The sequence below is a fragment of the Oncorhynchus mykiss genome, chromosome 25, assembly GCF_057628025.1.
Source record: "Oncorhynchus mykiss isolate SJ-2025 chromosome 25, ASM5762802v1, whole genome shotgun sequence".
Classification (NCBI taxonomy): Eukaryota; Metazoa; Chordata; class Actinopteri; order Salmoniformes; family Salmonidae; genus Oncorhynchus; species Oncorhynchus mykiss.
The window spans coordinates 28,307,501-28,327,493 of record NC_143046.1 but is presented as its reverse complement, the minus strand read 5'-3'; the positions used below and the strand labels follow the sequence as shown (position 1 = coordinate 28,327,493).

General features: G+C 46.7%; 1 protein-coding gene across 2 annotated transcripts in view; it reads left to right on the top strand.

The window, feature by feature from the left end:
* Nucleotides 1-19,993, top strand: part of LOC118946021 (uncharacterized) — a 36,424-nt gene that overhangs the window by 8,972 nt on the left and 7,459 nt on the right. For both annotated transcript variants that reach the window (XM_036969995.2, XM_036969996.2), the window contains exons 2-12: nt 5,885-6,041; nt 13,667-13,783; nt 14,127-14,296; nt 16,433-16,535; nt 17,632-17,677; nt 17,747-17,851; nt 18,067-18,162; nt 18,365-18,490; nt 18,589-18,714; nt 19,185-19,318; nt 19,512-19,638. In XM_036969995.2, the coding sequence (XP_036825890.2) occupies nt 13,671-13,783; nt 14,127-14,296; nt 16,433-16,535; nt 17,632-17,677; nt 17,747-17,851; nt 18,067-18,162; nt 18,365-18,490; nt 18,589-18,714; nt 19,185-19,318; nt 19,512-19,638 (1,146 nt within the window). In that variant the 5' untranslated portion in view covers nt 5,885-6,041; nt 13,667-13,670. The remainder of the gene's footprint in view (nt 1-5,884; nt 6,042-13,666; nt 13,784-14,126; nt 14,297-16,432; nt 16,536-17,631; nt 17,678-17,746; nt 17,852-18,066; nt 18,163-18,364; nt 18,491-18,588; nt 18,715-19,184; nt 19,319-19,511; nt 19,639-19,993) is intronic.

Below are 19,993 nucleotides of genomic sequence, written 5' to 3'. Positions count from 1 at the left end.
CACTACCTGAGCCACTTGTGTGGGTTGTAGACTCCGTCTCATGCTACCACTAGAGTGAAAGCATCGCCAGTATTCAAAAGTGACCAAAACATCAGCCAGGAAGCATAGGAACTGAGAAGTGGTCTGTGGTCCCCACCTGCAGAACCACTCCTTTATTGGGGGTGTCTTGCTAAATGCCTATAATTTCCACCTGTTGTCTATTCCATTTGCACAACAGCATGTGAAATGTATTGTCAATCAGTGTTGCTTCCTAAGTGGACAGTTTGATGTCACAGAAGTGTGATTGACTTGGAGTTACATTGTGTTGTTTAAGTGTTCCCTTTATTTTTTTGAGCAGTGTATATTTTTTATATTCAGTAATTATTTGGTTGTTTGCACAGTTCTATGACTCTTTGTATGCATATTATTATATTATATAACACAACCATATAGCGTCTGGCTTTCTGTGTTGGTTTGTGTTGTTTTGTACTCTGCACAGCCTCTCTCCTGTTCTGGTCTGGTTTGGTCTGGTGTAACTCTGAGTCAGACTGTGGTCCTGAACAGATCTGTCTCCCGCTGTGCTCCTCCTCATGGGGTGCAGCTATACCCGGTGGGTGACTCAGGCCTACTGAAGGGGGTTAGCAGAATTAGGCCTCAGACGTCAATAGCAGACAACTGGTTGATCCGCAAAAATATATTTTTTGGGGGTCATAGACCGAGGCCACATGCAGCCACACAAGGAAAGGGTTTGGATTGGAACATATACCACTACTCTCCCGCATATAAAAGCTAATTAAGTATTAAGGATAGGTTAGATAGGTTAATCAAGGTTTGTAAGGATGGGGATTTCTCCACTTTTAGGGATTATCTTCTGTATTTAAGGTGGGTGGCATGCTTTGACTCAAGTCTGTTGTTCTCCAAAAAGAGGTTTAGCAAAGAGGACTCTTGATGTCGGCCTAGATTGTTGTACCGTTGTAGATGTGTGCAGTTCAGAAACTACACAGAAGGGCTGTTTCCCTACTTCCCTCTTTATGTCTACAATATGAATGACAGGGGTCTGTTGCAAGTTCATTGCTAAATCCATTACTTAGCCGGCCGCGACCGGGAGACCCATGGGGCGGCGCACAATTGTCCCAGCGTCGTCCGGGTTAGGGGAGGGTTTGGCTGGCAGGGATGCCCTTGTCCCAACATGCACTAGCGACTCCTGTGGAAGGCCGGGCACTGTGTACGCTGACACAGTCACGAGGTGCACAGTGTTTCCTCTGACGCATTGGTGCGGCTGGCTTCCAGGTTATGTGGGCATTGTGTCGAGAAGCAGTGTGGCTTGGTTGGGTTGTGTTTCGTGGATGCACGGCTCTAGACCTTCGCCTCTCCCGAGTCCGTATGGGAGTTGCAGCGATGAGACAAGACTGTAACTACCAATTGGATACCACAGAATTGGGGAGAAAACTGGGTAAAAAAAAAATATATAAATATATATAAATATAATAAAATATAAAAATCTATTACTGCTGAGAACACCGACCATGCGATTAGGCCTTTCTGTCAGCCCCCATCATATCAGTCAATGGGAAAAGGCCTGGTGGAGGAGCTCCACTTGTGGGACCCTCAGGAGAATAGGACAGGGCCTGGTGTAGGAACTCCACCTGTGGGACCCTCAGGAAAATAGGACAGAGCCTGATGGAGGAGCTCCACATGTGGGACCATCAGAAGACGTTGTCAGGCCTTTCTGAAGATACAGTGCCTTGCAAAAGTATTCATCCCCTTGGCGTTTTTCCTATTTTGTTGCATTACAACCTGTAATTTAAATTCATCTTTATTTGGATAATGGGCATACACAAAATAGTCCAAAATTGGTGAAGTGAAATGAAACAAGGAGGGCATTAATCAGAGAGGCAACAAAGAGATTAAGACAACCCTGAAGGAGCTCCACAGCGGAGATTGGAGTGTCTGTCCATAGGACCACTTTAAGCCGGACAGTCCACAGAGCTGGGCTTTACAGAAGAGTGACCAGAAGAAAATAAGCACACATGTTTGGTGTTTGCCAAAAGGTATGTGGGAGACTTCCCAAACATATAGAAGAAGGTACTCTGGTCAGATGAGACTAAAATTGAGCTTTTTAGCCATCAAGGAAAACGCTATGTCTGGCGCAAACCAAAACCTCTCATCACCCCGAGAACACCATTCCCACAGTGAAACATGGTGGTGGCAGCATCATGCTGTTGGGATGTTTTTCATCGGCAGAGACTGGGAAACTGGTCAGAATTGAAGAAATGATGGATGGTGCTAAATATAGGGAAATTCTTGAGGGAAACCTGTTTCAGTCTTCAAGAGATTTGAGACTGGGACGGAGGTTCACCTTCCAGCAGGACAATGACCCTAAGCATACTGCTAAAGCATCACTTGAGTGGTTTAAGGGGAAACATTTAAATGTCTTGGAATGGCCTAGTCAAAGCCCAGACCTCAATCCAATTGAGAATCTGTGGTATGACTTAAAGATTACTACATCAGCAGAACCCATCCAACTTGAAGGAGCTGGAGCAGTTTTGCCTTGAAGAATGGGGGAAAATCCCAGCGGCTAGATGTGCCAAGCTTACAGACACATACGAAGAGACTTGCAGCTGTAATTGCTGCAAAAGGTGGCTCTACAAAGTATTGACTTTTGTCAATAGTTATGCACGCTCTAGTTTTCATTTCTTTTTTGTCTTATTTCTTGTTTGTTTCACAATAAAAAAATATTTTGCATCTTCAAAGTGGTAGGCATGTTGTGTAAATCAAATGACACAAACCCCCCCAAAATCTATTTTTAATTCCAGGTTGTAAGGCAACAAAATAGGAAAAATGCCAAGGGGGGTGAATACTTTCGCCACTGTAGATTTCTCCTGAACTGTACTGTCAGTTGGTCCGGTCGCTGCCTGGCTTGTCTTAGCATGCCTAATTGGATTTCAGCTAAACTCTGTTTCCTGTCCAGCTATCAGTGCCCTTTAACACTACCTCTCAGAGAGAGGGAGACAGAGAGAGGATGGTGGAAGATAAACAGAGAGGTAGTGTCTCTGTGTGTGTGTTTGTTAATTCGAATTTGGAGGATAAGAGCTAGAAGGTGTGTGACAAGAGATGCAGAGTGGGTTAGCAAACAGCAAAGCTCATCCAAAGTAATTGTTCCATGGTTGAGAGTGAGAGGAGAGTGATATTAAGAGAGGGAAAGTCTAAGATGGTGAAAGTGTCAGAGAGAGAGAGAGAGAGAAAGAGAGAGAGTGGCAGAGAGAGAGAGCGGAAGTGAGATTGAAGGAATGAAAGAAAGCTTGGACATTCTACAAGCTATACTAATGACGATCAAGATGGTGAAAGTGGCACAACGTGAGAGACAAAGAGAAAGAAAGACAGACTTTAAGCAACTGTACTGATGACTTCTGTAGACAGTCAAGATGGAGAGTAGCAGAGAGATAGTGAGAGACAAAGAGAAAGATAGAAAGAAGGCCCAGAAAGCCCAGACAGACAGACAGACAAAAAGCCCAGAGAGACAGACAGAAAGCACAGACATACAGACAGGCTACGAGCTGTACCGATGAATTTTGTGGACAGCTTGGAGACATTTGTAAACACAGCAGTCACGATAAGTGTTGATTCAGAGCCAGATTAGGGGCAGACTTATCACCAGCCACACACACACACACACACACACACACACACACACACACACACACACACACACACACACACACACACACAGAGACAGACAGACAGACAGACAGACACAGACAGACAGGCAGGCAGGCAGACAGACAGACAGACAGACAGACAGACAGACAGACAGACAGACAGACAGACAGACAGACAGACAGACAGACAGACAGACAGACAGACAGACAGGGAAATCCCGACTGTGGCTCTAAAGTGGGGTAAAGTCTATGTACTGATCTCACATTATTACAAGACATTTACTCCAGTGGAAAAAACACCCCTGATTTTGTACATTTAATCTGTTTTCCATCACGCTGCAGGGAAAGAACAGTATGAGATGAATAGTGCAATAATGAATGTAGGTTTGTTTTATTATTTATTTAACGATTGACCATAAATCAATGCCTGCCGCTGGGCTATGTTTGTACTGTATTTGCAGAGAAATGCTGTACTGATCAGCTTTTTCTCCTCACTAAAACACTTGCATCTAGCTGTTCTTTTCTCAACTCTTTCTCTTCTCTCTACATCTACATTTCTCTCTCTCTCTCCGCCCCCTGTGCTGCTGCCCTCTTCACCCTCTTTAAAAATTCTCTCGCTCTTTCCCCCTCACTACAACCTCCTCCAATATCCTGTCCTTTTTTCTTTCTCCCCCTTGGCCAATTCTCTTTCCCCCTTTCTCTACCCCCTGCTCCCCCTTCTCTATTGTTACTCTCCGCAGTCCACCCCTCTGCACCGCCTGCACCCCCCTCTTTCTCTATTTCCTCTCCTCCTTCCATCGCTCTTCTGTGGGTGCATGTGTTGTCAGAGGAGTCTGGAGGAGATAGGAGGCCTAACTAGCTGCATTAGCTCTATGCATTATTCACGAAAGGGAATGGGAAAGGGGGAAACCTAGTCAGTTGTACAACTGAATGCCTTCAACTGAAATGTGTCTTCCGCATTTAACCCAACCCCTCTGAATCAGAGAGGTGTGGGGGGCTGCCTTAATCGACATCCACGTCTTCGGGAGCCCTGTGTGAGTCTGGGTCATTTCCTAGCTGCGCACTGGGGATCTCTGTGTCTGGGTACCAGGCCTGGAGAAGGAGCTCTGTGTCCGGGGACCGGGCCTGGTGAAAGAGCAGCATGTCAGGGACATTCAGGGAACAGGAGCCACTCAAATGGGAATGACACTTGAGAGAACAGAGAGGCACTAAACAAGTGTTTAATTGTGTCTTTATTTTGCTCACAGGAGGTTGATGGCACATTAATTGGGGAGGACGGGCTCCTGGTAATGGCTGGAGCGGAATTAGTGGAATGGTATCAAATACATCAAACATGGTTCCCATGTGTTTTAATGCCATTCCATTCACAGCCATTATTATAAACCGTCCTCCCTCAGCAGCCTCCACTGATTTCGATAAGGTGAACATATTCAGACTCAAAGCCATTATATTAGTGCACAAAGCACGGTCTGAGCGTATTTGGGTCACAGAATGTTGCCCTACACTTCAGCCTCATCCACAGTTGATGTTTGTATAACGGCTGGTGCCGTTTTTCTGAGATCCTTGGCACAGCTCCTTTCAACCGCAGTGGAATTGTCTTTTCTCTTACAGCTTTTAAAAGGGGCCAGTTGGAACGGTCTTTGAACTGGGTTGAAATGAAATTTTAATTCAGACAACCAGACAAAGCTAGAGTGCCTCTTCTCCAACACAACGTCGTGTGCTTTTCAGACTACACTGCTTTGATTGGGGCAAGGAGGCCTGGGGGTGGGGAGAACAGTGATGGCCTCTAGCATAAAACCACACCGCTGCTCAGACTGGTTCTAACAGGAAGACAAAGACTCAGGAAACATTATGACATGTACAGTAGCAGTCAAAAGTTTGGACACACCTACTCATTCCAATGTTTTTCTTTATTTTTACTATTTTCTACATTGAGGTAGTCACCGGGAATGTATTTCAATTAACAGGTGTGCCTTGTTAAAAGTTAATTTGCAGAATATCTTTCCTTCTTAATGTGTTTGAGCCAATCAGTTGTGTTGTTACAAGGTAGGGGTGGTATACAGAAGATAGTCTTATTTGGTAAAAGACCAAGTCCACATTATGGCAAGAACAGCTCAAATAAGCAATAGCACTTTGGGTATATATCCACTCTTTGCATTGTATCAGTTACCCCAGAATGTATTGTTGTTTTGCATTATGAGGCAATGACAGTGTAACTGATTGATTTGTTGTTCCATTCTGCACAGGTGACTCCCGGGATTACAAATTCTGATTGGTCCTGATGATCACAAGGGCCCTCTTCCACCTCTTGTCGGCCAATCCCGATGGGGCTCCAGAGCTGATGTCACAGATGGCCCGAGGATTTTCATGTTCGGGAATCCAGAAGATACAAGCAATAGCACGGTGAGTGACAGAGACAGACAGACAGAGAGACAGACAGACAGACAGAGAGACAGACAGACAGACAGAGAGACAGACAGACAGACAGACAGACAGACAGACAGACAGACAGGCAGGCAGGCAGGCAGGCAGGCAGGCTTGCAGGCAGACAGACAGACAGACAGACAGACAGACAGACAGACAGACAGACAGACAGACAGACAGACAGGCTTGGCACATTCACTAAACACTTGAGTCTGGTCTCAGTACTTTGAACTGGCTTCCCTATCTCATTCCTTAACTTCTACAATATAAATAGTATTAATATATTAACATTATCATAACAATCTATACAGATGTAGGATCTTAACTGGATCACTCTTTTGTTGCTGAGAATTCTCCTGCACAGCAGTAAATGCAAACTTGTAGTGTATCCAAGGTTTTAAAAGGCTTCTAAAGTTTGCAATTTCCAATTTAAAATGTCAAACTTGATTTGACCAAACAAAAAATTTATCAACCCCTACAAAAAATGTCCTTTGATTATAATCCACATTATAATTCACATTTCCTGTTGCTGCAGGATTATTTTCTGGCTGTAGCAAACTGGCTCAAATTAAGATCCTACATCTGTATACTCTGATATGCAGATCACTGATGGAATATTTGAGAGAGTTTAAGGAGTGAGTAATGAGTTACAAAAGTGAATTGTGTATTACCTTGCCGAAAATCGGACAAAGGATTATGTATAGCCAAAATGCATAGGTCAAAAGGCAATCTGCTAAGAGAGTTGGGGCAGCAGTGAACCCATTCCCAAGTGATCCAGGTGATCATGTATTTATGGATGGTGTCTGCAGCAGCAAGAGAAACTGTCACCAAAGATGACTTCCTGACTCGGCAAGGGCACAGGGAGCAGAGTGAAAATGTGTGTGTTTGTGTGTGTGTTTGTGTGTGTGTGAGAGAGAGAGAGAGAGAGAGAGAGATGAAGAGACAGAGATAGAGACAGATTTCACCTGAGTCAGCACTGCACCATGGATACACACACATTACAGAGACATCTGCACATGCACATGCACACACACACTCATAAGTATGTACTTGTCCTTCTGCACACAGAATCACAAACTCACGCACGCACGCACACATGCACACACACACACACACACACACACACACACACACACACACACACACACACACACACACACACACACACACACACACACACACACACACACACACACACACACACACACACACACACACACACACACACACACACACACACCTGAACAGCTAGCTCTCAGTGTCCATCTCAGATTGATTGAACAGGTTTGGGTAATATGTGTGTCTCAGGAGAAGCTGGTCTTTCAGGCCCAGCTATCAGAGACGAGTGACCCCTCATCCACATCAATCCGGATCAACGGGATGCCAAAGTAACACCCTGTCCAGGCTCAGAAAGAAGACATGATCCTCTTATAGACCCACAGCATTGGCTTCAATGAGGGCAACGCTAGAAGGCTAGCCGTAGCACCTTAGAAGATTCACTTCAATAGGGATAAAGCTAACAGACTGGGCTAGCCTTACCTTAGCGCCTACGACCATTCATTCCAATGTGTAGGATGTTAGCGGCCTGGCATGGCGCCTGAGAGGGTTCACTTCAATTTGTTAGCGGTCTAGCCATTAAGAGCTTTCAGTGTACTGAATGACTAAACGAGTCTGCTCACTCTATAGTTTCTGTCACAAATATCCTTGTTTAACTGATTCTCCATCCCTCTATTGCTCAAGTAGAGGAACGCAAACAGTCTGCAGTGCATCATTCAAAACCTGAATCAGTGAACAGAGCTAATCACTCTGATTGATAGAACATTCGCCTGCAGTTGGCAGTTACTTCCTGTTTAGCCAGTTCCTTTGTCATTGTGTGGCATGGCATGACAATAGAAAGAGGTTGGCTGAAGCACAGGCACTCAGACAGACAGCCAGGCTACAGCACTCAGATGCTGTAGTTACTGAAGCAGAGCAAGCAGACTGGAGAGTCCTGAAACAGCCAGTCAGACCGTGATAACGTCTTCTCTCTGAGCTCCAGGAAAGTTGACAGTGTTTTTGGTGGAGCTGATCAGCCTCAGCTGCAGATGTAGGTGATAGTAGAGGAGAAGCGCTGTGTATCGATCACTGGGCTTCAGCACCACATCCATCATCGTTAGCCACTATTGAGCTCTCTCTCTGTCTCTCTCTCTCTCTCTGTCTCTCTCTCTCTCTCTCTCTCTCTCTCTCTCTCTCTCTCTCTCTCTCTCTCTCTCTCTCTCTCTCTCTGTCTCTCTTTGTGTGTGTCTCTCTCTCTCTCTCTCTCTCTCTCTGTCTCTCTCTGTGTCTCTCTTTCTCTCTCTGTCTCTCTCTGTGTGTCTCTCTTTCTCTCTCTCTCTCTCTCTCTCTCTCTCTCTCTCTCTCTCTCTCTCTCTCTCTGTCTCTCTCTGTGTGTCTCTCTTTCTCTCTCTGTCTCTCTCTGTGTGTCTCTCTTTCTCTCTCTCTCTCTCTCTCTCTCTCTCTCTCTCTCTGTGTGTGTCTCTCTCTCTCTCTCTGTCTCTCTCTGTCTCGCTCTCTCTCTCTCTCTCTCTCTCTTTCTCTCTTTTTTTCTCTCTCAATTCAATTCAATTCAATTGACTTTATTGACATGGCAAGTTCAATATTACTTACATTAATAATAGTAGTAGTGGACATGGGTTTACCATTAACAACAACTACAACAACAATATTAATGAGAACAACAATACATTAAAGCAGTGGTAGTAGACCAATGTCAACATGACTGAGAAAACACATGACATGATATGAAAGACAAAACAAAACGGGAAATATTATCGACATTACTTTGCACTTTTCACTGGCTGTCCCTCAAGTTTTGGCAGGAGGACACACATTTGGCTGCCAAAACTGCACATTTTGGCTTTTCACCCAATACATATTTGATTTTTTCTTCATCTTTTATAGTTTCAAATTCTTTGTATTGAATTATAATTTTGGGAGAGAAATATTCTCTTAGGTCTGAGTATTTGTCACAGTGTAATAGGAAATGCAGCTCTGTCTCTACCTCTCCCCTGGAGCAGAGTGAGCACAGCCTGTCCTCTGTGGGCAGCCAGGTTTGTCTGTGACGACCGGTCTCTATAGCCAGACTGTCCACTCTGGGCAGCCAGGTTTGTCTGTGACGACCGGTCTATATAGCCAGACTGTGCTCACTGAGTCTGTACCTTGTCAATGTTTTCCTCAGTTTTCTATCAGTCACAGTGGTCAGATAGTCTGCCACCATGTACTGTCTGTTTAGAGACAAATAGCATTGAAGTTTAATTTGATTATTTGTGGTGTCTTTCTAATAGGTGATATATTTTTGCTTTGTGATGATTTGGTTGGGCCAGATTTTCTAAGCGATGTCTTGAGGCTCTATGGGGTTGGTTTGCATTAGTGAACTGAGCCTCAGAACCAGCAGGTTGAGGGGACTCTCCTCTTGTTTCATCTCTTGACATTGCAGAGCTGTGTGATGGAATGTTTTGGGGTCACTTGTTTTTAGATGGTTGTAAAATTTGATGGCTCTTTTTTCTATTCGAATGAGGAGGGGGTATTGGCCCAATTCTGCTCTACATGTGTTATTTGGAGTTTTTCTTTACACTTGCAATATAGTCTTGCAAAACTCTGCATGCAGTATTTCGATTGGATGTTTGTCCCATTTGGTGAATTCATTATTAGAGATTGGACCCCATACTTCACTGCTATATAGAGCAATTGGTTCTCTCTCTCTCTCTCTCTCTCTCTCTGTCTCTGTCTCTGTCTCTGTCTCTGTCTCTCTCTCTCTCTGTCTCTGCTTCTCTCTCTCTCTCTCTCTCTCTCTCTCGCTTTCTCTCTACTCAATTCAATTTTCTCTCTCGATTCAATTAAATTCAAATTTCCTTTCTCTCTCTATTCAATTCAATTTCAATTTTCTCTGTCTCTCCTGCTGTGCAGCATGCTAGCAGCAGGGTTGCAGGGGATGTTCATTCACCTCACAGTATGATCCCATCCATTAATTACAGCGCTGATGGTCAACCTAGATCTTTTCTTCATTGAGTGCTAACATTAGAGACAGTCAATAAAGCATGGATGTCAACAAATTAACAATGGACTGATTTGAATTAAGGTTGCAATTTAAATTCAGTTTACCCAGACCTTGTCTGCCTATGTCCAATTTTAGCATCGTACTGAACCCAGACGGAACCCAGACTGTCAGAAACCTCAGATAAAGCATGTCAGTGAATTATCAGAGGATGAATGTGGCCGAGACGAGGAGGGCTATTGATTGGCTGTTGGGGAGGAAACAGTGTTGCGAGGTGGTGTTGGCCATGAGTTGTGGTCAGACTGAGCGAATGCTGAGCACACTTCTCGGGGATTTGATTAAAACATAACGAACCCCCTCCACTCTCCCTCCCCCTGTTTCTTAACATCCCTCGTTCCCAGCCACCCGCATATCTGCATAAAGGGAAGGCTGAACAGAAAGTGCACTGCTGCAAAGTTGTCAGTCGCGATAAACACAGAGACAAGTAGTGTCTGTGTGTGTGTGTGTGTGTCTGTGTCTGTGTGTGTGTGTGTGTGTGTGTGTGTGTGTGTGTGTGTGTGTGTGTGTGATTCTGTGTGTGTGTGTGTGTGTGTGTGTGTGTGTGTGTGTGTGTGTGTGTGCGTGCGTGCGTGCGTGCGTAATGTGTATGTGCGTGTTTGTTCCTTATTAAATGTCCTAAAAGCATGCCCTAAAATTGTGGTTGTCCTATGTGTCACATCTTGTTGAGTGTGACGTGTTTGGCCTTGTGACTGTAGAGTTGAATACCCTTCTGACTCCCTCCTCCCAAACAACACGAGATACAGATCTGCTACTAAGATAATTGTAGTCAAACACAACACTAAGCTCTGTCTTCCGTCCTTCTCTGGTTCCCATTTCAACAATACCTTTTTGTTTGTCTTCCCTTTCTGCTTCTGTGGTGGCAGGTAGCCTAGTCAAATCAAATCAAATCAAAGTTTATTTGTCATGTGCTCTGAAAACAGGCTCTAACCAATAGTGCAAAAAAGGTATTAGGTGAACAATAGGTAAGTAAAGAAATAAAAACAACAGTAAAAAGACAGGCTCTATACAGTAGAGAGGCTATAAAAGTAGCGAGGCTACATACAGACACCGGTTAGTCAGGCTGATTGAGGTAGTATGTACATGTAGATATGGTTAAAGTGACTATGCCTATATGATGAACAGAGAGTGTCAGTAGCGTAAAAGAGGGGTTGGAGGGTGGTGGGTGGCAGATAGCCCAGTTAGCCAATGTGTGGGAGCTCTGGGGGGTCAGGCCAATTGAGGTAGTATGTATTGTGTAGTTAAAGTGACTATGTATATATGATAAACAGAGAGTAGCAGCAGGTTAAAAGAGGGGTTCGGGGGGGACACACAATGCAAATAGTCCAGGTAGCCATTTGATTACCTGTTCAGGAGTCTTATGGCTTGGGGGTAAAAACTGTTGAGAAGCCTTTTTGTCCTAGACTTGGCACTCCAGTATCGCTTGCCATGCGGTAGTAGAGAGAACAGTCTATGACTGGGGTAGCTGGGATCTTTGACAATTTTTAGGGCCTTCCTCTGACTCCGCCTGGAGTAGAGGTCCTGGATGGCAGGCAGTTTAGCCCCATTGATGTAATGGGCCGTACGCACTACCCTCTGTAGTGCCTTGCAGGCGGAGGCTGAGCTATTGCCATACCAGGCAGTGATGCAATCGATGTTGCAGCTATAGAACATTTTGAGGATCTGAGGACCCATGCCAAATCTTTAATGTTTCCTGAGGGGGAATAGGCTTTGTTGTGACCTCTTCACGACTGTCTTGGTGTGTTTGGATCATTCTAGTTTGTTGGTGATGTGGACACCAAGGAACTTGAAGCTCTCAACCTGCTCCACTACAGCCCTGTCAATGAAAATGGGGGTGTGCTTGATCCTCCTTTTCCTGTAGTCCACTATCATCTCCTTAGTCTTGGTTTCGTTTAGGGAGAGGTTGTTATTCTGGCACCACCCGGCCAGGTCTCTGACCTCCTCCCTATAGGCTGTCTCGTCATTATTGGTGATCAGGCCTACCACTGTTGTGTCATCTGCAAACTTAATGATGGTGTTGGAGTCGTGCCTGGCCATGTAGTCATGGGTGAACAGGGAGTACAGGAGGGGACTGAGCACGCACCCCTGTGGGGCTCCAGTGTTGAGGATCAGCAAGGCAGATGTGTTGCTACCTACCCTCACCACCTGGGGGCGGCCCGTCAGGAAGTCCAGAATCCAGTTGCAGAGGGAGGTGTTTAGTCCCAGGATCCTTAGCTTAGTGATGAGCTTTGAGGGTACTATGGTGTTGAACGCTGAGCTGAAGTCAATGAATAGCATTCTCACATAAGTGTTCCTTTTGTCCACGTGGGAAAGGGCAGTGTGGAGTCCAATAGAGATTGCATCATCTGTGGATCTGTTTGGGTGGTATGCAAATTGGAGTGGGTCTAGAGTTTCTGGGATAATGGTGTTGATGTGAGCCATGACCTGCTTTTCATAGCACTTCATGGCTACAGACATGAGTGCTACGGGTCTGTAGTCATTTAGGCAGGTTGCCTTCATGTTCTTGGGCACATGGACTATGGTGGTCTGTTTGAAACATGTTGGTATTACAGACTCAATCAGGGACAGGTTGAAAATGTCAGTGAAGACACCTGCCAGTTGGTCAGCACATGCCTGGAGCACACGTCCTGGTAATCCGTCTGGCTCCTCAGCCTTGTGAATGTTGACCTGTTTAAAGGTCTTACTCACGTCGGCTACGGAGAGCGTGATCACACAGTCGTCCGGAACAGCTGATGCTCTCATGTATGCCTCAGTTTTGCTTGCCTTGAAGCGAGCATAGAAGTGATTTAACTCGTCTGGTAGGCTTGTGTCACTGGGCAGCTCACAGCTGTGCTTTCCTTTGTAGTCTGTAATAGTTTGCAAGCCCTGCCACATAAGATGAGCGTCGTAGTATGATTCAATCTTAGCCCTGTATTGACGCTTTGCCTGTTTGATTGTTCGTTGCAGGGCATAGCAGGATTTCTTATAAGCTTCCGGGTTAGAGTTCGCACCTTGAAAGCGGCAGCTCTACCCTTTTGCTCAGTGTGAATGTAGCCTGTAATCCATGGCTTCTGGTTGGGGTATGATGAAGTATTGATGAAGCCAGTGACTGATGTGGTGTACTCCTCAATGCCATCGGAAGAATCCCGGGACATGTTCCAGTCCGTGATAGCAAAACAGTCCTGTAGTTTAGCATCTGCTTCATCTGACCACTGGGCGAGTGTAAGAGTGTTGAGCCAGTAACTGAAAGGTTGCTGGTTCAAATCCCAGAACCGGCAAGGTGGGGAAATCTGCCATTGAGCAAGGCGGTTAACAACAACTGGGTGCTGATGTAAACTAAGACAGCCCACTGCAGCTCTCTGATTTAGAGGTGTTGGATGAAATGTGAAACACATATTTCAGTTGTGTGCAACTGACTAAGTTTTCAATTTTATTCTCTCTGTCTGTCTGTCTGTCTGTCTGTCTGTCTGTCTGTCTGTCTGTCTGTCTGTCTGTCTGTCTGTCTGTCTGTCTGTCTGTCTGTCTGTCTGTGTAGTTAAATGGAGGAGAAAGAGAGGAGTAGGAGTCGGTCTCTGTCTCGTAGCCGTAGGGCCACCCGGGTGCAGCAGGTGGTGGGGACGTTGATCAGACGCACCCGCGAATCACTCAGCAGGTACAGTATCAACACATGAGAGGCATATGCATTCACAGATAGAGGAACACACATTCACAGATAGGGGAACTCACAGACAGAGAAACCTACAGAGATTTGATGTCAAGAGGTTTGCAGTCCCACAATAGAATGAAGTGTGTGGACGGGCCACCTGTTAGTCATGCTAGTAAACACGTCAGAAACAGCTGACAGAGATGGAAGGGGATGCCTTTAGCCCTCTGTAGTGAATCTAATTCAATGTTTTACACAAATACTTTACTCACATAGTATCACACCAGCTGCTCTGCCACTCCCAATAACCCCTGACCTCTAACCCCTATTTAACCCCTGTTTGACCTCTCAGAGAGCGGATCCTTGGGGATGGGAGGTCCAACCGGTCTGGCAGCGTGACCAGTCAGAACTTCCCGGTGAGGCTAACGGTTCAGATCGTCAGAGACCCGGTGTTGGACTCCAGCGGTCATGGGTTCTCCCTCTCCAAACAGCACCCTCTGCTGGTCAGGGACGTGGCTGCAGGTAGGCCGTGCGCGTGTGTGTCTGAGAGAGCGAGAGAGTGAACGCTCTCTCTGAAATGTGGCCACCTGCTTCATCATGCCGCAGTAGACTCGCCCACAGCAAGACAGATTTAGGCACACACAAACACATGCACACACACATGTGTGCGTACGCACACACACACCAACCCTCTCCTGGCATTTAGAATGCCAGGCACTGTGCCAGAAAAGCCAGTGAAACAACAGAGCCACTTGCTCATCCTTTTTAGATTTGATCACTCTTCATTTAGTTGGACACACACACACACCTTGCTGAGCTGTGTGTTTCTTTCCTCTCTGTAGAATCTACTGATCCAATACCCTGACCAATACCCTGATCAATACCCTGAGAAGTACCCTGCTGCCCCCAGCCCAATAATCACAACTTGCTGCAGAGAGAGAGAGGGGGTGTGAGAGAAAGAGAGGGGGAGTGAGAGAAAGAGAGAGGGGGGAGACAGAGAGGGAGAGGGAGAGAGAGGGGGAGACAGAGAGGGAGGGAGAGAGAGAGGGGGAGACAGAGAGGGAGGGAGGGAGGGGGGAAACAGAGAGGGAGGGAGAGAGGGGGGAGGGAGAAAGAGGGGGGGAGTGAGAGAAAGAGGGGGGAGTGAGAGAAAGAGAGAGGGGAGAGACAGAGAGGGAGGGAGAGAGAGGGGGAGACAGAGAGGGAGAGAGAGGGAGAGAGGGGAAGACAGAGAGGGGGAGAGAGAGGGGGAGAGAGAGAGAGAGAGAGGGAGGGGGAGATACGGAGAGGGAGGGGGAGAGAGAGAGTGGGAGAGGGAGGGAGAGGGGAGAGAGAGGGAGAAGGGGAGATAGAGAGAGGGAGAGAGAGGGGGAGACAGAGATGGATGGAGAGAGAGAGGGGGGACAGAGAGAGAGGGAGAGAGAGGGATGGAGAGAGAGAGGGGGGACAGAGAGAGAGGGAGAGAGAAGGGGGAGACAGAGAGGGAGGGAGACAGAGAGGGAGACAGAGAGGGAGACAGAGAGGGAGGGAGGGAGGGAGGGAGGGAGGGAGGGAGGGAGGGAGGGAGGGAGGGAGGGAGGGAGGGAGACAGAGAGGGAGAGCAAGAGAGAGAGAGCAAGAGAGAGAGAAAGAAAGAGTTAGAGAGAGAGATGGTGGGTAAAAGAGAGGGAGGAGCGTGAGAGAGAGAGAAAGAGAGAGTTAGAGAGAGAGAGAAAGAGAGAGATGGTGGGTAAAGAGAGGGAGGAGCGTGAGAGAGAGAGAAAGAGAGAGTTAGAGAGATGGTGGGTAAAAGAGAGGGAGGAGTGTGAGAGGCAGTGAGATGAGAGTGTGACGCGAGGAAGGGGAGAGAGAAAAGGAGAGAGAGTGGAGCTGTAGGGATCAGGGTATTGGATCAGGGGGTTGGCAGACCTGACATTGTGAAACCAACTGGGGACATTTTGTTCGTCCCCACAAGGTTAAATGCTATTTCTAGTGGGTTTAGGGTTAAGGTTAGAATTAGGTTTAGGGTTAAGGTTAGAATTAGGTTTAGGAATGAATTGTATGTACTCGCAAGGTTAGCTGCGCAAGACTGTGTGTGTGTGTGTGTGTGTGTGTGTGTGTGTGTGTGTGTGTGTGTGTGTGTGTGTGTGTGTATGTGTGTGTGTGTGTGTGTGATAGTGCCATATGCTGTCAGTGGTTAGTAGAGTGGGATCAGGGACAGGGCTTTGCTGGGCAGGCGGAGGGGTGTGTGTGTATGTGTGTGTGTGCGTGTGTGTGTGTGTGTGGAGAGAGTGGGCAGCAGAGTAACTGCTGTGCCTCAGTCCTGCTCTCTGGCCTGAAGACAAATGAGTATAAATAACCAACCAGAGAAAGCAAGGAGACTGGCAGAGAGACTGGCAGAGAGTCTGGCAGAGAGGCTGGCAGAGAGGTTGGCAGAGAGACTGGCAGAGAGGCTGGCGGAGAGACTGGCAGAGAGGCTGGCAGAGAAACTGGCAGAGAGACTGACAGAGAGACTGACAGAGAGACTGGCAGAGAGGCTGGCAATGATCCAGAAAGACTGGCAGAGAGGTTGGCAAGGACCCAGAATAATGTTAACCCTCGTATGCCTCCCCAGAGGAGCTACTGTAAGCACATGTGACTGTGTTGAACTATATAACTTTTTGTCCTCTGTGTGTGTAGGAGGCCCGGCAGATGGGATACTGTACCCTGGAGATCAGGTGTTACAGATCAATGACCTGCTGGTGGACCATCTCAGCTATGAACAGCTGCAAGACATCACCAGGTAACTAACGCTGTTATCTCTCTCTTTATTCCCTCTGTTCCTCACTGTTATCACTCTCTTTATTCCCTCTGTTCCTCACTGTTATCTCTCTCTTTATTCCCTCTCTTCCTCACTGTTATCTCTCTCTTTATTCCCTCTGTTCCTCACTGTTATCTCTCTCTTTATTCCCTCTCTTCCTCACTGTTATCTCTCTCTTTATTCCCTCTCTTCCTCACTGTTATCTCTCTCTTTATTCCCTCTGTTCCTCACTGTTATCTCTCTCTTTATTCCCTCTCTTCCTCACTGTTATCTCTCTTTATTCACTCTGTTCCTCACTGTTATCTCTCTCTTTATTCCCTCTGTTCCTCACTGTTATATCTCTCTTTATTCCCTCTCTTTCTCACTGATATCTCTCTCTTTATTCCCTCTGTTCCTCACTGTTATCTCTCTCTTTATTCCCTCTCTTCCTCACTGTTATCTCTCTCTTTATTCCCTCTGTTCCTCACTGTTATCTCTCTCTTTATTCCCTCTCTTTCTCACTGTTATATCTCTCTTTATTCCCTCTGTTCCTCACGGTTATCTCTCTCTTTATTCCCTCTCTTCCTCACGGTTATCTCTCTCTTTATTCGCTCTGTTCCTCACGGTTATCTCTCTCTTTATTCCCTCTCTTCCTCACTGTTATCTCTCTTTATTCCCTCTCTTCCTCACTGTTATCTCTCTCTTTATTCCCTCTCTTCCTCACTGTTATCTCTCTCTTTATTCCCTCTGTTCCTCACAGTTATCTCTCTCTTTATTCCCTAACTTCCTCACTGTTATCTCTCCCTCTCCTCCTTACTCTGTTTTCTCTCTTTTTATTCTCTTTGCTCCTCACTCTGTTTTCTCTCTCTGGTTCTCAGTCTCTATATGCTCACTAGATTAGAGAGTACAGACAGGTTACTGGGACTAGGACTCCCTTCCAGTTCTGAAAGCATACTTTCATAATGTCTGTGTGATTGTGTGTGTGAGTTTGAGGGTGTGACAGGTCAAATGCTAAGTCAGTCAGGTCAAATGTCAAATGTCAAATGCAAATGTTTACGTGACTGCTGGACAGAAACATCTTGTCTCTGTGTTTCTTTAGGAACTTGGAGGACTTTGTCACAATGACCATCCTAAGGAACATGACAGTAAGTGTGTGTGTGTGTGTGTGTGTGTGTGTGTGTGTGTGATGACATAATGGTGTTTCTATGTGTCAGGGTCCTAAGTCGTCCATCATGTCGGCAGAGAAGAGGGCTCGTCTGAGGAGTAACCCGATCAAAGTACGCTTTGCAGAGGAAGTGGTTGTCAACGGTCACACTCAGGTCAGGACCCTCTCTCTCTCTCGCTCTCATTCTATCGCTCTCTCTCTCTCGCTCTCTCTTTCTCTCTCTCTCATTCTCTCTCTTTCTCTCTCTCTCATTCTCTCTCTTTCTCTCTCTCTCATTCTCTCTCTTTCTCTCTCTCTCGCTCTCTCTCTCACGCTCTCTCATTCTCTCTCTGTCACTCTCTCTCATCCTCTATTTTTTTTGTCCTGCAGGGGAACTCTCTTCTGTTCCTTCCCAATGTTCTGAAGGTGTATCTGGAGAACGGACAGACCAAGGCCTTCAAGTTTGACACTACCACCACTGTCAAAGTACGGATATAACATGTATTACATTTACCTACACATGTTCTGATTTGATGCCGTAGAATCACTCGTGCTTGTTATCCTGTGCTGTTTGCATGACTCACTTCCCCATTAGCGCTAACAGAAGTATTCATTTGTCAGGCAACCTTTGCAAAATACCTTACCTGGTGTTAGTTGACGGAGATATGCTGTTGTTTCGTTGTTGCAGGACATCGTTGTGACTCTGAAGGACAAGTTGTCTATCCACTGCATTGACTACTTTGCTCTGGTGCTGGAACAGCAGTACAGCATCACCAAGCTACTGCTGCTGCACGAGGACGAGTTCATACACAGGGTGAGGAGAACACCCACACAGCCTCAACCTGTCTAGCCAGTGCAGTCTGTCACTATGAATCTCAGACTATTCACCTCTATGTGACCTTGTGTCTCCAGGTGGTGCAGAAGAAGGAGAACAGCAGCCATGACTACAGGTGTCTGTTCAGGGTGTGTTTCATTCCCAGAGACCCCCTGGAGCTGCTACAGGAAGACCCCACCGCCTTCGAGTACCTCTTCCTGCAGGTGAGCCACATCTACCTGCAGGCCTAGACGACCATGTTCAGTGCCTGTAACTAGTCTGCCTGTACTTTCACCTGTACCTATAGCCACGAGAACCTGTCTAGCTTGCATTCAGGTGAGCAGTGTTTTCTTTAAAAGACTAGTGTGCATAGCCGCAGGAAGTAGTGTTGCTGAGGGGGCTGCAGCACCCCCTGATGAATCACAATTTAAAAAATGAATTCAGAAAAAAAAGTGTACAAAAAAATCTGAAATAAAAATAAGGTTGGCCTTTAGTAGTCCTGTATTAGTGGACTGATATAGCTGCCTGCTGAGTCGACAAAACATCCTCACACCCCTAAACATCTTCCCTCGGCGATGGTTGCCGTCACCTTCGGGTGACAGAATCAGGGTTTTCAGGGAGTGATTTATGGTGAAGGAAAGAACACGTCTTCCTTGTGTGTGTCATTCTTTGGTATGTGTGTGTGTGTTGTCAGAGCGTCGGGGACGTTCTACAGGAGAGGTTTGCGGTGGAGATGAAGTGTAACACTGCACTGCGTCTGGCTGCCCTGCACATGCACGAGAGACTGAACAGTATAGGCTCCACCCGGACCTCTATCAGGAGCATCACGTGAGTCACACACACACACACACACACACACACACTCACACACACACACACACACACACACACACACACACACACACACACACACACACACACACACACACACACACACACACACACACACACACACACACACACACACACACACACACACACACACACACACTCATATTGTCTCCTGTGTGTACTGTGACAGGAAAGAGTTTGGTCTGGACAGCTTCATCTCACCCACTCTGCTCAGTAACATGAGAGAGAAGGACCTGAGGAAAGCCATCAGCTACCACCTCAAGAAGATCCAGTCACTGCTGGAGCCACAACAGAAGGTATGGAAGGAGAGAGAGGGAGGGAGAGAGGGGGGAGAGAGAGGGGGGGAGAGAGGGAGAGGGGGAGAGAGGGAGAGGGGGAGAGAGGGAGAGAGGGAGAGAGAGAGGGAGAGAGAGAGGGAGAGAGAGAGGGGAGAGAGAGAGAGGGAGAGAGAGAGAGAGTGGTAGAGGGGGAGAGAGAGAGAGGGGGAGAGAGGGAGAGAGAGAGAGGGGGAGAGAGGGAGAGAGAGAGAGAGAGAGAGGGGGAGAGAGAGAGGGAGAGAGAAAGGGGAGAGAGAGAGAGGGAGAGGGGGTGAGAGAGAAGGGGGAGAGGGGGAGAGAGAGGGGGAGAAAGAGGGGGAGAGAGAGAGAGGGA